Here is a 25,168-nt window from a genome sequence, read left to right as displayed (position 1 = left end):
GCTGATTTTGAAGCACATGACAGAAATAAACATGTTATATTTAAAGCCCTCAATGAAAACTATTAACTATTTTGTTAACGTTAATAATTTCGATATTTTTCACACTAAGTGCCATTTTTGAAAATATATATATATACTCCCCTTTCAACTGTGTTATTTTTGTTTAAAATGTGTCTTGTCTTTACTATACTATTCATAAGATCTATGGAAAAATACAATTTTAAAAAGTGAAATGCTTTTGTACATAAAATAAGGTCATTCGTAAATTAAGACTCTTATAATTGTAGCAAGGTTAAATTTAATTTATTTGTGATCCAACTACTTAAAAACTCATTAGCAATATAATATAGAAAAAAAAAATATCAAGTCATTTCTACGTCTTTTTTATTTTTACATATATATTTATTTTTATTTGCGTGTATATGATGCAAAAGCGACTACACCAAAAGAAAGAAGTTTCTAAATTAGGTATTGCTTTTAGAAAGACTACAGACCTTAAATTTTAAAATGTCCACAACTTAAGTTATGTATTAAGTAACTTACGTTTTGAAATGCATATAATCAAGATTGTAATTTTGGCAATGGTCTAGCAATCAGCTACTTCTATTGCCACAAAGGTAATTTTGGCAGTAGTCTGGTTGATTTTTATTTTGTCAAACTGTTGTCTGTAAAACACAGCTTTAATATAGCTTGATTTCTGGGAGCAGTAAATCTCAGAGATCTCTGAGAGTCTCTAGGAACAATAAATGCCAGACACTAATGAAGAACAAACTATTGTGAAGCACATTAAAGTGAATATCACACAATTAATTGCATGCTTAAAAAGAAAAAGTACTGTAGTGAAGGTTAAGCAATATGATTGTAATAAGTAGATGATTACTGGAAATTTAGTGACAAAAAAAATTCCAGTGGAAATAACACCCCCCTCTCTCAAAAAAAATCTTTAAAACTTTAAAATTTAGTTTTCATACTAAATCCATATTAATGTAAAGGACTAACATTAAATTAGGTACCAACCACATAATTTAAAACAGAAAGGAAAAACGAAAATGCTGCTAAACAAGGAATTTATAGGGTGCAGCATGAGGATCTGACAACTTAATGCGGCTAATATAAGCACACTGCACACAAATGACACAAACAAAATATAAATAGCATAAATGATATTGTCAGAGTTAATAGTTAGTTGCCATACAAAAGTAATCTGCAACATACCAAGTGTTAATAATGCAATGTATTTTCAGGCATAGTTAATTGTACAAATACATTTGTTCACTGCTCTTAGACATGGCAGGATTCCTTCTTGCAGTGCCATCTTAAAATATAAACATGGAAGTATAATGCTTAGGTCTGCTGGTTCATAATGCTATGTTCACACACTTGAAAATTGCACACAGCTGAGTGATGTGGTGCAGAGAAGTCCAACACATTTGTCCTTATAAGATTCCAATTACATTTGAATTTAAGAAAAATAAAGTAGTGTTTTCAGTTTTTACAGGAAGTTTAAAAAAAATGAAAAGATACTAAATACCTTAAAAATGTAAATGTGCAGTGAATAGTTACATCTCAGAATTTGTCAATAAGCACAATTTCTGGTTTTTAAGTTACACAAAACCAATGCAGCTGTAGGTAAAATTTCTTCACTGACAGTAATCATCAGGCCATATTTCTGAAAGAAAGGCAAACAAACTGCAATTGTGGATGCACTGCATTACAGCACTACGCTTGAGCTTTAGACCAAAGTTCCAGACTGATGCCTGACACGAAACTTCGGTTTCGTCTGAATAGTGTTACTACAGCAGTAAGCCAGAATATTCTTCAGATGATATTCTCGGATACATGAATTCACGGCTACGAAATCAAACACTGAAATGTTTTACAGTAACTATTTATTTTTATCTTAATTCCAAACTTCTTTTGGTCAGGTTATACCATGTCTAAAGCCCATGCTATCTAACATTGCTGCACTGATAATATTACATGCTGCACTGCATGTGATATATACCAAACACACGTTGTTTTGATATAGCATGTTAAACAAAATTTCTTGCACATCAGAAAAATTGCATTAATTATATGAAAAATCAATTTTTAATGTAACTTTTAAGTTATGAATATACTTTAACAAACTGTGTTAAACCTCCATTCCTTTACAACAAGGTTATGAAAATCAAGATTAGCTCTTTTGTTTTTTGTAGTTTTAGCACAGACTTGTCATCCAACAATATTGAATTCTAAAACAGCATACCTTTATTTACTTCTAAATGCTTTTACATTTTATAGTGCAGCTTATAATGCATATTATTTAGCTTTCTTTGCTTCTTTCAATAATATTATGACCCACCTACTCAGTAAATCTTTTGCACAACCTTTTGCCTGCAAAACAGCTGTAACTTGGCATGGATGGCACAATTTTTTAGTAGATGATTGGACACAGGTTGTACCAAATATCTAAGCAACGGTCACGCAAAGTCGAGATATTCTGCCATGGTGATGTTTATGCTCTGAGCTGCCACTCCATGTTATCCCAAATGTGCTCTATAGCATTACCACAGCGAGTTAGGTGGCCAACTGTACATTAACTGGAGTTCATCCTTATGCTCCATTGGGATATGGGTCGTCCTGCTGAAAGATTTCATTTCCAGTTGGGAAGACAGACTCCATGTAACATAGCAAATGATCCAAAATTATGCTCTGATAGTCCACAGCTTTCATAGTCTGTACCACAACTAAAGGTCCCAGAGATATCCATGAGAATGTACCCCAAAGCATAATACCACCACCACCAGCCTGTATTAATTTACTGTACAGTAATGGAGCAACTGCTCACCTGGATGACAGCATACACTGACATGACCATCGATAGGATGAATGAGAAATCATGATTCATCCAACCAGGTAACTATCTTCCACTTATCCATGGTCTACTCTTGATGTCCCCGGGCCCTCTGTAGGCATAGTTGACAATGATGCTTGGTCAACAGAGGCACGAGTGGGACATCTGCTGTGTAGTCTCATATCCAACAGGTTTGTTGAACTGTGTGTTCTGAAACACTTACACTTGGACCTGCATTGTATTGGGCTGTCAGCTGAGCCAATGTCTGGTATAGATTTTACTGTACCAAGCTTTTCATTCTTGTCAGGACCATTCTCCCATTAAATATTCACCTACATTTTTATTTCTTAAAATTTATTCTAAAATGCAATGGGGAAACTTATTTTAAAGTAAATGTGGTTAATATTCTCAAAATCACTAAATAACGAAGTTATGTTCTAATTTAGAAAGCAGAGTGTCATTGACTAATTACTTACAAATAACTGAATTCAAGATTTTGAATTTTTATTTTCAGTTTATTTATTAAAACTGTACTAAAATTAAAACAGAATTTTTTAAACATTTGAACTCTTATATACAAAATAAGAAAAAAGGTTAATGAGTGATTTAACAATAAGGATGTAAGCACTATGCAAAATACAAAATATACTCTCAGAATTGTGATTTATAGCAATATAGGAGGAAAAAATGGAAAATTAAATGTATTGGTTAGATCAATTATTCTAAATTTCACTATTAAACAAATTTTAGAGTGAAAAATACCTCATTTTTCCTATCTCCTGTCAAAAAATATTCAGCCACATGAGCAGGCAGTATGTTGGCAAGCAATTTCCGATTATAAGCTTGAAGGTGCTCCATGTCTTCTTTTTCATCCAATGCTTGAAGCTTCCATAGAAAATCTAATCGAGATGTTGCTTCTGCCTGATGGCCATGAGCCACAAGAGCCCCCACAAAAAGTAGTAACAGAATAGTCAATGAATATTTGGATGGAACACCACTGCCATCAGGGCTAAAGGAGGAAATCAAAATACATCACTAACTAGAAAGTTGACATTAAAAATTTAGGTCAATTAATGAAATACAAAAACAAAAAATAAGTACCAGTGGACATCAGTTATTCATGTAAAAGAGATCAAGTTATTTTATTAAATGAACAAAGTTATATTTAAAAAATATAATATTTCAAATTTCATAAATTAATATCCCTTTACAATTGATATATTCTCTCAATACATTTCCAGCAACATACATATTTGGACAAAAAGTTATCATAATGCACTGATTCAGAATAAAAGCTGTCAATAACCACATCCAAAAGATGTTCTAATTCAAGTTTGTCCAACATATGGCCTACCTATCACTGTTTGGAACATAAAATATTTCAAGATTCAGGTAGAAAACAAAAACTCTTAGAAAATCAGAATTTTAAAAGTATGGAAATGCTGTGAAAGTAATAATGGATGATCTTTTTTTCCCCTACTGCAAAAACAAAAACAAAAAAAGACTGTCAGATCAAAACACGAATTTCTTCCAAGAGCCAAATAATATTTTGCTAAGCAACCAATTTTTAAAAAAAAAAAAAAAAAAAAAAAAAAAAAAGATAATGCCTAGATGAAAAAATTTGAATTTTATCCTGTATTATTAAAAATTTAATTAAAAAAGTTTGTGTAACCAAAAATTAGATAAAAAAGGAAAATTTCCTTCCAAAAGATGAATATTAATGATCAAAAGATGAACTTAAATCCTAGGCCATAGACTGCCCACATACTTTTTTAGGATTGCCTCTCTCTAAAAAAAAAAAAAAAAAAAAAAAAAAAAAAAACTTAATAAAACTTTTATTTTATACTCACTAAGTACTTACATATGACAAATTGTATATAAAGTACTTATATATGACAAGTACTTACAATAAATTTAATGAATTTAAAATATTTAAGCTTGGTATCATGAGAGTCCGGTCGCCCAATTTTAGCCGCTCATGTACTTTTGCGTATTACTGCACCCTCACTAGGAATGGCCCTGATCCTATTCAAATAGTCCACTTCTTCATTTTGATAAACTGACATCCAAGAAAGTCAAATTTCATTTTGAAAATTTTGATAAATTGTAGCAGACTACAGCAAAAAATCTATAATTTATACAAACAGCATAGCACAAAAATTACTATTTACATACAGATTTCTATGAAGCAGGATCGATAATGTCTTCATTTTATGCATGCATGCAATGCCAAGCCAGAAAGCAAATTATGACTCATGTCCATTTCTTAGAAAGCTGAATAGTCATGTGATAGTTTGGGAAAAACATGGGAAAATTATCTCTGTAATCCAAAAGTGATTAATCTCGATGACAAATTTTTAATCTATTAATTTGAGTTAGGAGGAAACTATACGGAAAGAAAAATACAGATAGGAGGAAAATATGGATTCCTCCATATTTAGGTAATATTTTCCCTTTTCAGTAAAATTTATGATTTAAACTTTGCAAGACCCTGTTCCAAATTAGTATATGCAACCACCAATGGCTGGATGGTTAAAACCATTGAATACTAGTAGTTTGACCTGCGTCAAGATCAGGTGATTAGGCTGGCTACACAGTTGCTTTTGTGGTTTTCCCTATTGTAATATTAATACTCGACAGTTTTCCTTAGAAAAACTTCACCGAAGACATCGTTCATGCAAAGAACCCACATGTGCTTTGCCATATTCAAGTAACCTACCTTATCCAAATTAGTATGCCTATAACATTTACAACAATACTTAGAACTTAACTGGAAACACTGATTTTACCCTAAAATAAAAATAAAAACACTGAATGAATTTTAATATGTATATTTGAACTAAATTTAATTTAGAGATGGGACAAATCCTAAATTTTCTCAAATCAGAGCCCTAAAATGTTATTTAATCTTTCAAACATTTTAAATTTTCATATAAGAAATAGAAGAAAAAATTACTTCGCATCAAATTTTTTTAATTAAAAGTAAAATTTCAAATTTAAGAACACAATTCTTAAAAGCACACCTGTATTTATGATAAAGACACAAATGAAATTTAGCAGATGAAATACATAATTTACCGGTTGTAAAGGTCCACTTTCTCAATGTAATTTGAAAAAAGATATTCAAGTAACAGATCAACCATAAAAAGCACTTTAAGAATTTTTTTAAAATAAAAACTAGTGTAAAGGGAAGAAGATTATTCCAAGGGTTATACAGATAAATATTACATATGAAAAAGTAATTCTCACAAAATAAAGATTCCACTGTATGAGGTGACACTGGAAGTGCATTAACATTGTCGCCTCCCTACTGGATGCTAATCAAATTTGCCATTCTAAAGTTTTGATTTAAAATGCTTAGCGGTATCTTAGATTAAGAATTAGAAGATTTGAATGGGAAAAAAAAATTTCAAGTTTTTTTTTTTTTTTTTTTTTTTTTTTTTTTAAGGTTTGGTTTGATTGAATGTCCCATCCCTATTTTTAATTAACCTTTAAACTAAAATGAAAAAAATCCATCCAGCTTCAAAATGCATTTAAGTTAAAGAATAAAATATTTTCAGTAAAATGTATTTACCTGTGTACTATGTCAAAGAGATCGAATAAATCTACATGAGTCAGGAGAATAAGGGAACAGAATACAAATGATGCTAACAACAAGATGAGAAGTTTTTGTATAGTAGTCAAAACAAGGAAAGCTGCACAAGATAACATCACAAGCATCATGCAGAATGTTATGTTCTGAAATAATATCATAAATATATATAGATAGATACATAAATTTGATAGAGGTGGTCTTAACAAAAGCAACATAGTTAGTTACATATAATTTGATTTCCATAATATTAAAATATTTATCATTAGTTTACTGGCCAAGATCAATAACACATGCAAGCTAATGGGATTTTTTGTCATCAAACAATCAAACATACAGCATAGCATTTTTGACAGCAGAATTGATATAAATCATAAGGAACAACACATTTTTTAAGTGTCCCCCCTTTCCCCCTTTTTTTTAGTGGTTGGATTAGAGTTTATGGTTTATGTTAAAATTACAGATAAATGAAACTAAAATAGAATTAAATTAACTGCTTGAGTCCCAGGGGGTACTGAAAAAACACTGTTGAAGAATCCAAAACAGCACAACCGTGCTTTCTCTAAATGAGTATGAAAAGATCCAAGCAGCGCAACAGCATTTGTTTTATTTTATGTTAAGAAATACCAAGCGGCGCGGTTGTGCTTTGTTTATTTTATATTGATGTGCACTTGATTTAATTATTAACATCAAGTGTACCATCAGATGTTCACAACATTCAAAATGTACAGTTTTCTTGACATAAAATCTCAACAGCCCAATCACGCTGCTTGGAACTCAAACAGTTAAGTAAAACAGAGTGAAATAATTTTTATATTATTAATTATGATACCAATATTATTAAACTTTATTTCAGAAAATCTTAATTAAAGTTTTCATTTAGTATCTTGGTCTATTAACTTTTTGTGCATATTTTGCATTTTAAATAAATAACTGAAGTTAGTACAAATTTGAGGATAAATATACTTTTGTGATTCATCTTAAAAAGTTAGATCTCTAATATTAGCAACAGTTTAAACAAATACCTGCACACACATTTTAAAAATGGAAATCATAGCAAGTTATATAAAACAATTGAAGTTTCATAAGTTCTTTCCTAAATTATGGCAGATTAATATGCAAGTAATACAAAATGCAAATAATCTAGAAGTCTCTGACTAGCATACTAATCTACATTAATAGTTACCTTAGTTCATACTAAGACATTTCAAAACTTTTATAATAGGTTAGTTTAAATTAACCTTCCATCAAGCACAAATGCACAAGTTTAATGACAAACCTGCTATATCATAAAACACAGGACAGTGTAGAAAATGTCTGCAGATCATTGCTATTCTTCTATGCGTTCCATCCTTTTGAGATGAAATGAGTTAATCTTGTTTCCAAGGTCAAGTTTCAGTTTTCAAGTAAGTTTTATGCAGTATTGTACTTCGTTTGTAAAATCTGTGAAGCACACTTGCTCTTGCTAGTATAGTTAATAATTATCCTTTTTACTTCTTTTAGAGTTTTGATTTTATAACAATGTTTTTATGTATATTATACTGAGATATTAAATAATTGCACAAAGTTTAAAACTAAATATTTCATATATTTTTGGCAATATGGCCTCAAAACTGTAAAATGGGAAGATATCTCACGTATCCTTCAAGAATTGTCTGATGAAGAAAATAAAATGACTGATGCGGGAAAGTTTTTTAACAGTGACAGTGATCTTAGGAAAATATTGAAGTAAATTATATCAGCAGTGAATCTGAGCAATTTATGTCTGAAGACGATGAAGAAGAATCACCCGAAGATGAAGACTTTTATATTGGCAAATGCAAAATTACTAGATGGCATAGAATGCAATATGTCAAATCCCCCAAAACTAAAAAGTTTAACATTACACAAAGTTCTTCCTGGCATGAAAAGTTTTGCAAAAGATATAGATGATGAAACAGGATCTTTTACGAATATAATAGATGTTGATATGATTGATGAAATTTTGAAATATACAAACCAATATGTAAGTAATCCGAGAAGGGAACATGATTACTCAAGAGAAAGAGACTGCCAGGATACTACAAGATATGAAATGATGGCATATTTTTTATTATTGTATTTGATAGGAGTAAAAAAAGTATATCATGCCAATGTCAAGGAGTTACTTACAAACGATGGCACAGGACTGCAAATTGCAAAGGCAGTCATGAGTTACAAAAGATTTTTATTTCTAACAAGATGTCTTTGATTTGATGACAGAACAATAAGAAAAAACAGGTCTAAAATAGAAAAACTAGCAGCTATACGAAAAATTTTTGACAGTTTTCTAAGGAACTGCTACAGTATGAGTGAATTTGCTCATACTGAAATGTTTCATCCTTTTCGTGGTCGTTGACAGTTTATCCAATATATCCCCAGTAAACCTCCAAAATGTAGAATAAAAATGTATGCTCTGTGTGATACAAAGACATTTTACACATATAATCTTGAAATTTCCTGTAGATCACAACCAAATGGATCATATGCAGTTTCAAATTTTCCACTAAATGTTGTAAAAAGACTAGTTATTCCAATCGAAAATTCCTGCAGAAATGTAACTAGTTTGCTATGTAAAAACAGGATAGTTAGATCTAGTATATTTGGCTTTCAAAAAGAAAACTCTTGTTTTGTATGTTCCTCGCAAAATCAAAGCTTTTATACTGCTTTCAACACCGCATGACACACCAAATGATGACACCGGTAAACCTGAAATTATCTTGGGTTACAACTCTAGAAAGGAGGGATCAATAGTGTTGACAAGATGTGCACTATTGATCCCTTTACTTACTCAGTATCACGGATAACAAGGAGATGGCCACGTGCAATCTTTTACAGTCTCATGAACATTGCCGGAATAATTGCACAAATTTTATACGTGCTAAAGAAACCTGTTAATCAACAAACCCAAAGAATTTTCTTGAAAATCTTAGCTCTAAGTCTTATGAAAGAACACCTTACAGCTCAAGCCAAAATCTCTTTGTTGCCATGTGATATTTCAATATTTCTAAATATGAATTATACATTACCTTCTGAGGAAACAACTGAGCAGCAAGTACTGAAATGAGGAACTTGTGGTTTGTGTGTAAAAGAAAGGAAATGATCATCAGCATCCATAAAATGCTTTACGTGCAGCATATATACCTGCAAGCGACATTTGCTTGCAAAAATACGGGAATAGTTGGAAGATGAAGATGCTAATTACAGACTCAAAAGCAATAAAGTATTCAGATTAGTTTTTTTTTTTTTTTTTTTTTTTTTTTTTTTAAATTTTCTATACTTTGCCTTGTCTACCTTCAACAGATTTTTGATGTGCAAAGTAGTAATTTCCTTTCTCGTTAATAAATAGTTGTCAATTTCTTTTACTGTAGTTAGAGTATATATATATTTTTTAAATAATCAAAGATGAATAATTTCTAGAGATGTGTGTATATATATAAATATAATTTGTCTCTTAATTCTTATAAAACAATTTGCATTTGTAACAGTTTAAATCTGTAAAAATAGACCAAAACATTCTGTCATAAAAATTACGACACGCGCTCGCTCCTGAAATAAATGACAACGCACCCCATCGGAAGGTTAAAATTGAAAATCTAATTTAATTTTAATAAATAAATATATTACTTTTGTACGCTTGTAATAAGTAGTGAGCTGATATTTAAACCAACATAAAGAAAGAGCCGACATTTAAACTGATACAAAAAATTAAGTTTTCCTCAAAATGATTCAGGATGATATAAGTATGTACAGAATTTATATAGTGATTTGCTTATAAGATGAACTGAAATTTATGCATGAAAATATATTAAAATAATGGCAATTAATGAGCTAAACAAAACATTTGAAGATTTTTTTCATAATAGTAATTTTATAAAATGGAACAGAAAGCATTTATTGTTTAAAAGTTCATAACATATTTTTGTAAAATAAGGAAAGCAGATATGCAAGTATACTTTTTTTTTACATCTGAAATAAAAATATACTGTGTAGAGTATATTTTACATCATAGATGTTATTAATCTGTTATTAGATCATAACAGATACAACACAACCTATATAACAGTCATAACACATTCTATGTAAACTAATATAATTTTAAACACACACACAATCATTTTCAAATGCAAAATAACAAAATTACTAACTTTTTTATTTATTGTCTATTCAAAGACGCTGTATAATGTAGTGATAACTTTTGGAATTATTTACAAACATTTATAATTTTAAATCTATATCAATATCAATAATTATTACAATACTTAAAATAAGATATTTAGTACATCAATAAAGAATTATGATTTCGTGGATACGCCTTTTTTAAGATAAAACATTGTCAGAGTTACAAAAGAATTTTACTGGTTGAAAGCAACAATTACTTTATTCAAGCGATATGCTTCAGAAATAAAGCATGGGATAAGTGATATTACATCGTGCTAGTCTACAATTCACACACTGCGGCAGGATTAACTTCATAAATAACTCCACTATTATGAATGAAAGGAAGTAATTGTACAATAAATCTCACATAACAGTATTAAGTAAGGCTCATACCAAAGTTTATAAATCCTCTATTTAATATGCTATATGTACATATAATAACAAATTGTGAAAAGCATGTAATATGGACAAATTGCCAGAGACACTTAAGATCTCACAAAAATATTAAAAACTATATTGCTCACATATGGAAATCCATCTAATATGACATCAGAGCAGAAGTCTGGATGAATAGTGAAATTCTTTGTAATGTTTTGATGGCTGGCCCAACACTGTGTAGATTCTGATGTGTCAAGTGCTGCCTACACCAAAAAATAATATAAATTTAAAATATCATAATACAAACACAATTTCATAGGCTTTCAGGAAAACTCAGTAAAATATGAATTCTTAGCTAATAAAGTATAATGGGCATGATTAAAAAAACTATTCAGTAGCTGTTAAAATCCTTTCATTATGAAATACAAACCTTTCAGAGAGAATAACTATGAAAGTGGAAACTTTCATAGTGATTACCTCTCAAAGTATATATTTATAAGAATATAAATAATCTCTTTAAACATCACTGATATGGTCCGCATAGACTATTTTCAAAGAAAATTGAAACTGTGAATGGTCATCTCAAGGACGTTTGATTAATAGTTAGTTCACTAATAACAGTTGGGTTGCAAAATGCAGGTGTGATGCAGATAAAACAATTCTATAGTTCACTAACACAGACAAAGCTGAATCAACCAGTTAGTTACAGAAAGACTACAACTAACATCATCTCTACAGTCAATAAACTCTATAATTTTAAATCTATATATTACTTCAAACATATTTACTTCAAACAGTATCAGAAATTTTAAGAATGGAATTGATTACATTTTTGCTCTCAAGCTTAAGAAAATTTGCTTTTATTATCTTAGCATCAGCTAATCAGGATCATAACTAGAGTTGGATTATTAATAGCAACCTTCCAGTAATTACCACACTTCAAAATCTTGAAATTAGAGAAACTAAAAGCTATACTTTTGGAAAGTTGTATACCTCTCTCCCTTTGGAAGAAATTTATGACGGTCTATTGCAACTACCATAATTATTTTCAGATGTATTTACAGTTTTAGCTGAAGATAATAGAAGGATTTCTTTATTTGTGTACCATTTCATAACATATTCAGTTTAAAGACTCCTTTTTTCAGCAAATTAATGGCTTTCCAATGGGATCCAACTATCTACCTAAATTAGTATCTCTAAAGAATATCAGTTCCAGAAGTTATTTTTCAAATACATTCAGATATATTGATGCCATAATTGCAATTAAAAATTTTGAATAAATTACAACATTCACCCAATTTGTTTAGTATTAAACAAAACTAGCACAAATAAAAAAGAAATAGAATGTCTTGACTGACATGTAATTGATAACTATAAAATTGAACTTTATGATAACAGAAGAGAATTTAAATTTGAAACTATATAATTAATTAACTGGCAGTATTTCTAAAAAATGCTATATGTAACAGCATTTTAAAAGCCCAATAGGCATGAAATTTTTTTTTATATAAGTAAAAATAAAAAACTTCTAAATTAAAAAAGAAAAAGCTCATGTACCTACTTACCATTGGAATAAATGTACTTGTAAAAGTGATGACAAGGACAAGCATGGCTAATAATTGGCTATTACGTCTGTTATTTATAATTTTTTCGATTGTTTGAATGCACCTTACAGGAAAAATTTGTCTAGCAACCTGAAATATATTTTCAACAATAATTAAATTTTTCTACTACATTTACATTTTCAGTTTTCTGATGAAGTTTTAGCAACTGGAATGATATTCAGACAAAAATGTTTAATAAAAAATTTTATAATAAAATTTAAAATACAATCAACTAACTACCTTTCACATAAATGCAAACTAAATTATAAAATTAAGGCAAGCACATAAGATTATTTGCTCAAGTTTCACATCAATTTTGATCAATAAATTTGAGATTCTTGTGCTTTTCTTTCCCTAACATCGACCTATACAAATAACACTTGCACTGAAAGATTTAAATGCTTTCCAGCCTACAAAGCCTCTGCAATCACAAAATACCAGTGCTTTTTACAAGATTCAAAACCCAAACTTTACGGCACGACATTCAGTCATCTGCTGTTAACCACCATACTTTTCAGAGTGGCCACTTTTTATTTGCAAATAGATACATTTTCCAATTTTCACAAAACTTTCACAAGAAAGTACAATCCGGACAGTCTTTAATCCGGACGTCCATAATTCGGAATGATCTATAATCTGGACCTCAAAGCTACAAACTTTCTGCGCATGCGTATTGTTTACGCATGCGCATTTAATGTATAACGGACGGTATAAGCTAGGCTAAAATTATCTAATTATCTATTTCAGTTAATGTTGCAGATTTTGTTGTTCCTAATCTTCTAATTGGATCCGGCTTAATATTTTTTGCAGACTGTTAGAGCAATTTTTTAAAAAGTAAGCTTGAACTTTTGATTATGTCAAAAGGAGTTTCTGATTCTGGAGCTGCCAAAGGATCTACAAAGCGAAAGCATGTTTCGATCTCCATCAAACAAAAAGTGGAATTGCTGCAAAAAATGGATAAAGGCATGAAGAAAGTGACAGAGAGGTTAGTGAAAATGAAAAAAATTTCGATTGACAAGTTAGTCGGTATTCTTGGCACAGCAATTACAGCACTTGAACAGCGGAACTTTGTAACTGAACAAGAAATTATGTCTGTTTATAGAATTAAAGAGAAAGTATTAGAACATAAAACGAAGCAAAAGTTTACAACTTACGCTGAAAGAAATGTCTTATAAAGTAAAGAAATACTAAGCCTTTTTTTTTTTTTTTTTCGTAAATTTTGATACACTTTAGATCATAATTTTTCTTTATTTCAGAAATTACGGTTTCATATTTTTAATTTTATAATTTCTGCATGCCATCTTACCAGATTTAAATTGATGATCTATAATCCGGAATCTTCGAAGTCCCGACGATTCTGGATTAAAGACTTTGTACTGTACTAGATTATTTAATTAAACTGTTATAAGTTTGAATCTTTATTCTCTAACATGAATCTAATATATAAAAATCTATTAATACCTTTTAAGCTAACAATGTTAAACAAAATCTGAACCCTCAAAATTAACACAAAGCCAGTGTATACAACTTAATGCCTAAATTAGTCAATTCAAAGGAGTATTCGAAAAGGTCACAAACCTTATAATCACTAAAATTTCGAAAGAATTGTTTTAAATATTGTTGAAATTTCGCATATTTAATATTAGATTAACACATTTACAAGATTTTGACTAAATGAACTAAATGTTTAAGTGTTTTAGAAGATTTAACAATAAATTTCCAAGACATCTACTGTCACTGTGTTCAGACTAATGATAAAAATGTCTTGTTTATTTTTGATTTTAGTTATATTTTCCTTCTCTTGCAGAATATAATAAAGATTTATGAAAGAGATTACCACCCAGTTCGAAATATTAGTGCTCAAAGTAGTAGTACAAATGAGGCTATCAAAGAGCACTCTGGTTTTCATTGACAACCACATTTTTTTATGCTTGGGATAATCTTTCTTTGGTAATATGCATGCATGTATTTTTGTGTACCTTGGTATGAGATTTCTTTCACATCTATGAATTTAGACTCGTTCTGAAACGAAATTTCTGCTCATATCCATTTCAAAAACAGCAAAAATATTTAGAAAAAAAAAAAAAAAAAAAAAAAAAAAAAATCAAATTACAAAGTTGAGTTTACATTACCAAAAAAAGAGCATAACAATTTTTTCCCTATTTCACACAATCTAATTAAAATTTAGTGATGACTGAATAAATTTAAAAGAGGAGAAAATTTCCTCTAATTTTGCTGAACTTTAATCTCAGCTACATTACACAGTTTATGTGAAATTTCAGAAATGTCAGATTCCCTTCTACCATATACCATTTTATATACTGCAAATACCATCAAGGTTAAGTAAAATTTTAGAAATGATGTAGTCTTAGCACATGTAGCAAATTTCTTCGATGGTAGAAAAAAAATCAGTTAATACTTCAGCTGAGGAAGTACTAAACAATTGAGTGTGGTATACATATTTCTAGAGTCGATTTTGTTGCCAAGAATGAATGTTAAATGATGTAATGGGATGTTCAAATTCTTCTTTTTCACTGGCTCGACAGCTCAGGGTGGGCTTTGGCCTTCTCCAGGCACCTCTGCTTTTGGTAACTTTTTATGACCTTTATAATGTTTAGGTCATTTTCAACACAATCGATTCATACCACCTACCCAATGCCTGATCTACCGAGTCTACCTCGAGGTTTGGTTTCCATGCAAATAGCCAGAAAAATTTCTTATAACACCTATCTTCTTACATTCTGGCCCCAGATGATCAGTCTATTCAAGTGTCTGGAGTTTCAAAAATTTTACTACATCAAGTAGCCTATAGATTTTGTATAGCTCTAAATTAGATCTGCTTCTTCAGGATCCATTTGCATGGACCCCACTAAGTATGCAAGTCCTTTCCTCAAAAATCCCCAAAGCTTCCTGATCAAGTAGAATCGATGCCCATTCTTCCGATGCGTAAGTCAAATAGATCTTATATGACGCTTGTAAAGAACTAATTTAGTTTTTAACTTGAAAAAGCTGGATTTTTAAATAGCTCTTAATACCACGAAAACATCTAATTGCAGCAGAGATTCTTTTAAGTATTTCAGAAGTTATCTCATTTTTACAATTCATTTTCGCTCCCTGAAAAGTGAAATTGTAGAATTTTTAAAATTTGGAGCTACTAATTCTAAATGACTAAGTGTTTAGTCAGATTTTAAACAAGACATATATTTAGTCTTATTTTCATTAATAGAAAGGTTAAATCTTTTTGCCTTTTTTCCAATGACACAAATGCCTGTTTAAGAGCAGAAACAGTTCAGGCAACAATGAAGATATCATCTGTATAAGCCAATTATTGAATCATCTTATTAAAAATTTTTCCTCTAGTATTGATTCTATAATCCCTAATAACTTTTTCAAGTATAATATTAAACAGGAGACATGCCAATGTATCCCCCTGTCTCATTCCATTTTTGATCTCAAGTTGTACCTAAGGTCACGTTCTAAACGAATTTGTATCTTGGTTTCCTTAAGAATCAAAACAACCAGTGCAACAAGTTCTTCTGGAATATTTATTTCATGCTTGGCCTCAATGAACAATTCTCTACTAACGCAATCATACGCAGTTCTGAAATCGACAAAAGATTATGCATTGCAATTACAAATTCTCTACGTTTTTCAAAAATCTGCTTTACGTTGAAAAATCTGTTCAATAGTCAATTTTCCTCTCTTAAAGTTGAACTGAGAATTGCCAATCACATTATCAACATAAGGCAAAAGTGTATTAAAAAGAGTAGTTAGTTAAAAGTATTTTATAGGATGTGCAGAGAAAGCTATTTCTTCTATAACTGCTGTAATGAAGCACATCTCCCTTTATGTGTATCAAACAGACAGAACTAGGTTTCCCTTCTGTCAGGAGTGTTTCATAATCCCAGATGAGTTCAATTAAGTTTTTGATTAGAAGAATGCAACTAGATTCTGCAGCTTTTAATAGTTCTGAAGGAATACATTCTGGCCCAGAAGATCTATTTTTTAATTTCTTTATAGCATGATTCACCTATTCACAAATTCACAAAGCTCTAGGCTTCAATTAATAGGCCCTAAATTTTTTGCTTGCTATTTCACTATTTCGTGTATTATTTCACTATTCACGTGCTCCCTCCATCTCTGTAGAATGTCATTCTTAACACTAAAAATAGAACCGTCTTTTCCTCTATAAAGTGTTGTTCTATGTTTAAAATTTCTGATTTCATGACAGAAAGTTCTGGTTTCCTCTACTCCTCTAAGGTGTTCAACATCTCTTAGAAGATTTCCTCAAAGTTCCTCTTTTTACCATGGTGAGTCTTTTTAAAAAATTTTTTCTAGCACATTTATATTTGTCAACAGCTAATCTAGCATGCTTTTTTTTAAATCATATTCTTATGTGCCTTATTAAGGTCAAACGCAGCCTTACATTCTTGATAAAACCAGTCGTCACTCACTTCCTTTTTTGATCTTCCTAAGACTCTGTTGCCAATTTCAATAACAGTCATTTTTAAGATTCCATTTCTCATCTACACTCCAGTTATTTCAATTCGAGATTTTTTAAATGAGTTTCTAATTCATTCTGGTATCTCTGTTTTAAATCTCTCTTTTTTAACAGTAGACAGTTAAATTTCTAATACATTTTTGTGTATGCGCAAAATATACCATTTTATATACTGCGTTATACTGCTGTTGTCGAACCAGGTTAAAGCAAATCCAGCCTTAATATATTTTCCCACATGTGCGAGATAGTTGTCGAGCCGCTGTTGATGGGTGGTGGACTTGCTTGTCAAGTTTTTTGCAAGTTGTGCTGATAGTTGAACTAAAGTGGCATCTGAAGACATTCAAAGGAAGTCTGAAATTTATTTAAGTAAGTAAATTTTTACTGATGTAAGTACATTTTTACTGATGTAAGTACATTTAAAAATTAGTAAGAATTTAATAAAATGTTAAATTGATAAAAGCTATTATAAATTGTCAAGTGTTTGCATTAAACTTAAAGAAGTTATTAAATACTAGTATTTTTAACAGGACTTTGAATCGAAATTGAACAAAAAAATAAAAGGATTAATTCTAAGAAAAGAAATGTTGTTGATGAAAACAGAAAATTTAATGATAGTTGGGGAAAGGATTATTTTTGCAGAAAGCAAAATTCGAAATTAATGTTTTGAATTTGTAGAGAGACAGTCATTGTACTTAAGGAATATAATATTAAAAGGCATCAGGTTAAAGGCATTTAAGTTAACTGCTTTTAAATCGCATCTGAAAGCTCAAGCGAATGATGTTTGATTCATTATTATAATAACCATCTACCTTACAAAAGATGTTTTGCTTTATAGAAGCAAATTATTTTCAAGTATCAATCTTTCATGCCAAACTACACATTGTCACATTGATGATACCTCATCTGTAATCGCAGTAATTTGCGAGATAAAATTATCCAATTCAAAGCACATTTTTTGGCATTTGATGAAAATATAGATATCTCAGACATATCTAAACTTGTGATATTTATTTGTGGTGTGAATGATTCCTTCCAAGTGACAAAGAAATATTCAGTCTTTTAAATTTAAAAAACACAACTAGAAGAGATTATGTTTTCCAGGAAAATGAAAAATATTTAGTTGAAAATAGTTTAAATTTTGAGGCTCTGTTAAGATTAACAACGGACAAAGTACCTGCTTTTGCAGATAAAAACAAGGGAGTGGCAAAATTATTTACGAATAAACTAGATCGCAGAGGCATTACCACTAATGATATTTTATTATTCACTGTTTGATATGTCAACAAAATTTATGTGCTTGGGTACTATCCATGAATCACATTATTTAAGTAGTTATAAGAACAGTAAATTACATTCACTCACATGCTCTTCAGCATTGGCAATTCAAAGAGTTCCTTAACAAATTATCTTCTGAATATGGTGATATCACATATTTTACTAATGCTAGATGGCTAAGAAAAAAATTTTAAATTTACAGGAGGAAATAGATATGTTTATGAACGAGAAACAAGAATCTGTTTCTGAATTAAGCAATGATGATTGGTTGTTAGACCTATGTTTTTAATGGATGTCAAGGAAAAACTTAATTGACTAAATAAGGACTTGCAAGAGCAAGATAATCTAATAATCAATGCTTGTAGTTTCATCAAAACTTTTAAAAAGAAATTAATGTTTTTTTATTGCTAATTTAGAAAAAATAATGTTCAGTATTTTCTGCTGCTAAATAACTTCCCAAAAAGCAAACTTAATAATTTCCCAAAATATGCTAATGAAATAAAGAAACTTACAACAGCATTTGATAATCATTTTTCAGAATTAACAAAATATGATAAAATGTTTGAAATACTTTCAGGCCCATTTCAAATTGATGTGAATAGCATTCCTGAAAATCTGCAAATGGCATTAACTGAATTACAGTGCAACAACGAAATGAAGCAAATTTTTGCATCCATGTCAAAAATAAATTTTTGCAATACAACACTTAGATAACATTTGAGAGATATTCCATCATAAGATATTTCGAAAAATGCACTGTAAGTGCTTTTGGATACACATATGTTATTTTTTTCCCCTAAATGAAATGTACTAAGAATTCATCCTGTGCTTCGTTAACTGATGACAGTTTAGAAAACCAGCTAAGATATGCAACATTGAACAAAAATACAGAATACACTTAATTTACAAAAAAATACACTTAATTTACAAAAATTAAGTGAAAAGAAAGGATAAACAAATACCTCATTATTTAAGGATCACAGAGATTCATTACATTTGAAACATAGTATAACAATAAAGTTTTATTTGTTCTGTATTTGCATTGCATTTTTTTGAAAGCATGTTTACCTAAAATGTGGTCTGCTGTAACATTCCTCATCATTGAAGTGGCCTGTGAAACCATTTGGGTTGGCCAAGTCTGCAGTATACCCTTCTACTGGCCCAAACATGCCAGAATGGTATTCTTTATTTTAATATACTCCATTGTTAGGGCTTCATAGTTTTTCCAGTCTCAGACTAGATCACTTTTGAAGGCATTAGTAATATGGCCATCTCAACTTGGTTTTCCTTTATTAAACTTGTTTAAACCTGCTGATATTTTTATCCCTGAAGAAGATGAATAATAATGATAACACACCTCAGTAACTGATTTTATTTACACTTGACATGAGTTTTGCGTGTGTCACTAGATTAGGTTAGGCTAAGTTTATTGACTTTGGCAAAGCCCATAAGGCTATCTGCCCAAGGATAACAGAGGATAACAGTGGAAAGTTGCTTTGTAATTCATGTCACACATAGGTAAAATGATAAAAATCAACCATGCAGCCATTATTTTCACTTGGTTTCAGATGAACTACCAGCATTCAGGAGTCTTTAACTTCAGGCACAAGGGAGATTATGTGTCAGTAAACGCCTACAGTTACTTTCATTTGATAAATCATTTAAATTCACATACATCTTTTCATTTCATTGGAATGGTCATAATATTTTGGTCCTTCAATACACACACACACACACATACATATATATATATATATATATAATGTTGTATGATCTTAAATTCACTTAGTGTGAAATCGAGTGATTCTACTACTTGCGCAATTGCTGCAAATTAATAAGTTAATAATAATTTATTTACTAAAGAATATTGATTATATTATCTCCCAAGATTAATTTTAGTAGAATTATCTTAAAAGAGAGAATCATATATATGATGGCATACTAAAGAGGAAGAATTTTGCTTGCATAGAATGTTAAATTCTTAATGACTAGGAAACTTGGCAGTTTATATGAATTAAATTCCATTTTTATTTAAATTGATATTTGTGGTCACAATTCATTTGACACTTTAATCGTGTCTATTTCCAGAACATTTACGTTTTTGATATTGTTGTAATATGAAGCGAGCACAGCGAAGTTGCATCTAAGCAGCACACAGACAGAAGCTAAAGTGTGCAATTATCTAACAGGGGAGCTCGACAAAAGGTTTTGGTTTAGGTTAGAAAGGTTTTAGTTCTCGAAATTTTGAGTTTAGGTTCCAAATCTGCTATATCATCAGCATTATGCAAGCCATGTGAGGATTAATCTAGAAATGGTGCAGTCCAGAAAAGCTAATAGTACTTTTAGAATACACAGCAGAGCTACCCAAATTAAAAGATTACTGCTAAATTGAATTATCAAGCTGGTTTACATATTTTTATCTTGCATACACACAGAGAGATATAGGTAGAACACGAGAGACATAATATTTACCAAACTTTTTGGAGCTTCAACTGTGAGTATTATCAGTAATAACATAAGACCAGCACAAAACTGAAACATTAGCTGCAGCCAATATCTGAAATAGATGCATACACAGAAATGATACCAACTTTTACAATAAATACACAATATAATTTATTCAATCAACTCTTTTAATAAAAATAAATTAAGCATAGAAATATATCTACTCACATTGGCAATATCACTAGTTGTATAATCAAGATAAATAACTGCATGAAACCAGCACAAATGAAGTAAGTTGACAGCATTTTGTCTCCTTCTTTCATATACTTTTTGGGGGAAAAAACTAATTTTATTCATTAAGAATTAAAAATAATTTTAATACATTGTAAAATGAATGCACTATGTATGCATATACATTCAATGTGGCATTTTTTAATAATGTAGTAGCAATCAATACCCTAAAACTAATATTGTGCACTTGAAAATCTACTGTATCTCATATTGTTATCCAGAAACTAAACACATCTAAAACCAGAGTAATTCACTGCAGTGCAATTAAAATGATAAATGAGAACTTCGGTTAAAATATTTTGAACATAAAATTACATGTTTTCTAAGCGTTAAGGAAATGCACTACAGACAGCCAGATAAACATTTTTTTTTTTTTTTTTTTTTAACTATCACATGCAGGGCCACCTTACAAACTAAGAACTTTTAGAGATTCTCACTTTGAAGCATATAAGAGTATGCAACATACGTAAAAAATAATGTTTCAATTGAGTATTAGGCAATGTAAATAGCTTTAAATAATTTTAATGAAATTTTTGTTAGAACAAAATTCAGCTGTTTTCTTCAGTGGTAGTTTTGTTTGCTGTGAAAATAAACACCAGCCTTGAAAAATGGAGTCTGCAGCAGAAAGAAACAGATAAGAAAAATTTACTTATTTGTTACATCAGGGTTGCCACTCAAACAGGAAAATGAAATTCCCTGACTTTTCCAGGTGTGTTTCAAGAAAATTCCAGTCTATCTGCGTAATGTACGTTGGCTGTGCTAAGAGGTAAATTAATTACAGTATTACTTGTATTGTGTAGCAAATTCACTTAATTATTCAATAAATCCCAGAGGACATTTATTCTTAATTATTCTTGGTATATTTTGTTTGATAATTTTGTTTAGTTTTCCACTTAAGAAACTTAATAAAATTTAAGATATATATATTGGATAACAAATGTATGTTTTATTTAATTATTACTCATGATCATCACCAGTTTAACACGAGGCTAATCCGGTCCTTATAAATCACAACGCAATGCTAAATAGTTAAGTTAGATTTTAGGTAAATTTAATTTGCGTGAGGTATGTTCTTAAAAGGCACCTTAACACTTGAAAACACAAATATAATTATAATAGTTGTTGTTTTCTCCACTGAAGATTGAGATTAGAATCTTCCCAATCTGGAATAAAATAAGGCTTTTTTTGCAGACATTCTGCAGCTAAACGAAAGAAAGAAATCTATTTTAATAAATTGAGGTATTTTATATTTATTTTGCAGCATACATAAGGAAAAAATATGTGCATTAAATTTCGTGATGGTATGTTATCATACTGCTATAATTAATTTCAGGATTATGCCAGAGAAAATTTCCTGCAATTTGGAAATATTATTTACTAATGATAAATAAATTTAGAGGGAAGAAGCAACATTAAATTATATGAATAACATAAAAATAATTATTTAAAAATTGAATTAGAATAATCAACGATATTTTAGGGAATATAGTTATATTACATGGCTAGCCTAGATGACTGATTACTATTTTTTTATTTTACTGCAAAGTGGCAAGGTATTTATTAAAAAGAAAAGAAAAAAAAAAAAAAGTTTAAAAAGATTTTGCGGTAAAATTCTAGTATACGGTAAGGCTTTGGCACGATTTTGAAAATTGTCGCCAAGACCAAAATGACCCGTTTACTGCGCATCAAGATGTCGCCAAATCCCATTATTATCTAACCAAAGAACGTCTATGTAAAGAAGAAAAGGTTCCATACAAGTAAAATGCTATTACGCCGCTAGAATGCGGAGGGAAAATTTGCCAAGGGATTTGGCGACGGAACCTGGCGGCCAGAATTTCCCTCTCCGCGATGTGTACAGGAAATTGAGAAACACGTGTTAAGAAGAAACGCTTTTTGACAAAAAAGAAAACTACGAAAATCCGTTTTTAAATTATTGCGAAAAAATCCAAGAAGAAACGTTTTATCAAAGGACGTTTCTTCTTGGATTTTTCGCAATAATTTTAAAAACGGATTTTCGTAGTTTTTTTCCCCCCTGAAAATAACTAATCCATGAATTAATTTACTTGTGCCAAAAAATATTTTCTTTTCCTTTAGAGTTTAACCACTTGCGCTAAGACTAAACTTCACGGTTGCGGTGCCGTGCGCTACAATATAACAAGCCGTAAAGTGTCTCATTTACGCCGCTCCGCATCTGCGAGTGCAATCCAGAGCTGTAACTCGAGAAATTAATAATCTCGTTGTTAGGCGTCGCGTGCACCACGTTATTTTCATTTTTGCGATAAATGCTTATCAACGTGGTGTTCACGTCGCTCGCGGTTTGAGACAAAAGCATCTTGACGTGCGTGGCACGTCTTTTTAAGCGCAAGTGGTTAAAGAAATTTTAAACGATATTCATTTTATGAACTCTTGATAACGTGACCTTCGAACTTCGACACCGGTTTCGAGCTTTGGCAACAGATATATCAGACATGCACAGCTGTTTTCCCTCTATGATGGAACGGAGCCACAGCCACGTCTGTTGCAGAGAGGTTTTCCTTCTTTACAATACATATTCTTTGATTCTAACCTCCATGGTACTGTATACGAGGATTAAACCCATTTTGTTTTATACGAGAACAGGTACTTTCTTTAGTTCATTCATTGCACATGCGATTCTCGAGAATATTGGAAACCAAAAGTTGCTTTGCCTTTCTAAAAGACAATCAAATTGGAGCTGCGAAATTTGGCTCTATGCCAGCTACCCGAATGACACTCACGTGATACATAATTCGCCAAAAAAGTTACCTCTTCCGACGTCGGCGCAAAAATCGCTTTTTTTGGCGGGATCGTTGTATGAACTTCTCTGACTTTTCCAGATTTTGACAAAAATACTTAAAATTCCCTGACTTTTCCCTGAATATTTTGGTCAATTTTCGAATTCCCTGACTTTTCCCGGTTCTCCAGGTTTTCCAGGTAGCGTGCCAACCCTGTTACATTTAGAATTATTACAAGGTGCAATATATAGGAAAGAATTATGTTAGAAAGATACTTAAATAGTAAATTTGTTTCTCAACAGAGAAACATAGTATATCTTAATTTAATTGGTTACTGAAAGTTCCATTATGAACAGCATTAACTAAATGATTTCAATTTCCAATGATATGTAAATTTGTGAATGACTAGTATTATACAAGTACTATATACTGAAAACCATAAACTAAGGAATGATGCATTTGGAAAAGATTTATTGTAATTATGTTACTATGTTACTCAGACACATGTTTAATAATTAGTTACCTGAATTTATAAGCATCTTTACGAAACAAAAATTACTGGAAAAAATTACTTTTTATAGATTTTTATACACACACACAGACAGACAATGCACATAGACATATACACACAATGGTTTTTGGTTTGGTTTATTAGATTACGGCAAAGCACTCGAGGGCCATCTGCCTTAAGGGAAGGATGCCTTTGTGGAGGACTTTTTAAGGGAAACTGGCTCGTATACACGTTACATATGGGGAAAACCATGAAAACACCCATGCAGCCAGCCCGTTTGCGGGATTCGAACCTCGGACCGAACTACCAGTGTTCAGCGACGTTACCGCTCGGCCGCTGGTGGGCCATATACACACAATGATATTTAAAGAAATTTAACTCTAAAACAAAACGAACAAATATTAGCTGTTTAATAATACAATGTATATTATTTATTATAAGGAAAACCTGAGAACCTATGACATGCACACAAGCAACTAGGTGCATTAAAAAAAAATAATGATTCATATAATGATGAGATTTCCCCCCTGGATTCTTTTAAAAAATCAGTAAGCTTTATAGTGTGAAACAGCATCAACTTAGCTTTCAGTGTAATTTTATTTTATTTTTCTATTTTGCAAGTAAACAAAATCAAGAAATCTGATTATAAACATATACAAAATATATAAAATGTACCTCAAAAATAGATTTTTGCTTGAGATTATTTTACTCAATACTTTTGAGTCATTTACTTATCCCCAAAATATTTTTGCTTTAGATACATAAAAAGATTGATGGAAAGTTTCACAGATATGCTGATAGTT

The 25,168-nt window shown here is 30.6% G+C and overlaps 1 protein-coding gene across 1 annotated transcript in view; it reads right to left on the bottom strand.

Moving 5' to 3' along the window:
• The window catches only part of LOC118188448 (adenylate cyclase type 5-like), a 58,035-nt gene that overhangs the window by 12,466 nt on the left and 20,401 nt on the right, over nucleotides 1–25,168 (bottom strand). Inside the window, exons 9-14 of the mRNA XM_035358913.2 lie at nucleotides 21,039–21,136; nucleotides 20,838–20,922; nucleotides 12,551–12,679; nucleotides 11,132–11,248; nucleotides 6,411–6,574; nucleotides 3,599–3,845 (exon numbers count right to left, since the gene is read on the bottom strand). Coding sequence (XP_035214804.1) covers nucleotides 3,599–3,845; nucleotides 6,411–6,574; nucleotides 11,132–11,248; nucleotides 12,551–12,679; nucleotides 20,838–20,922; nucleotides 21,039–21,136 — 840 coding nt within the window. The remainder of the gene's footprint in view (nucleotides 1–3,598; nucleotides 3,846–6,410; nucleotides 6,575–11,131; nucleotides 11,249–12,550; nucleotides 12,680–20,837; nucleotides 20,923–21,038; nucleotides 21,137–25,168) is intronic.

This window comes from Stegodyphus dumicola, chromosome 4 (genome assembly GCF_044657685.1).
Source record: "Stegodyphus dumicola isolate Sdum_Otavi_A_Nest chromosome 4, ASM4465768v1".
NCBI lineage: Eukaryota > Metazoa > Arthropoda > Arachnida > Araneae > Eresidae > Stegodyphus > Stegodyphus dumicola.
This window is presented reverse-complemented; position numbering and strand designations above follow the sequence as displayed.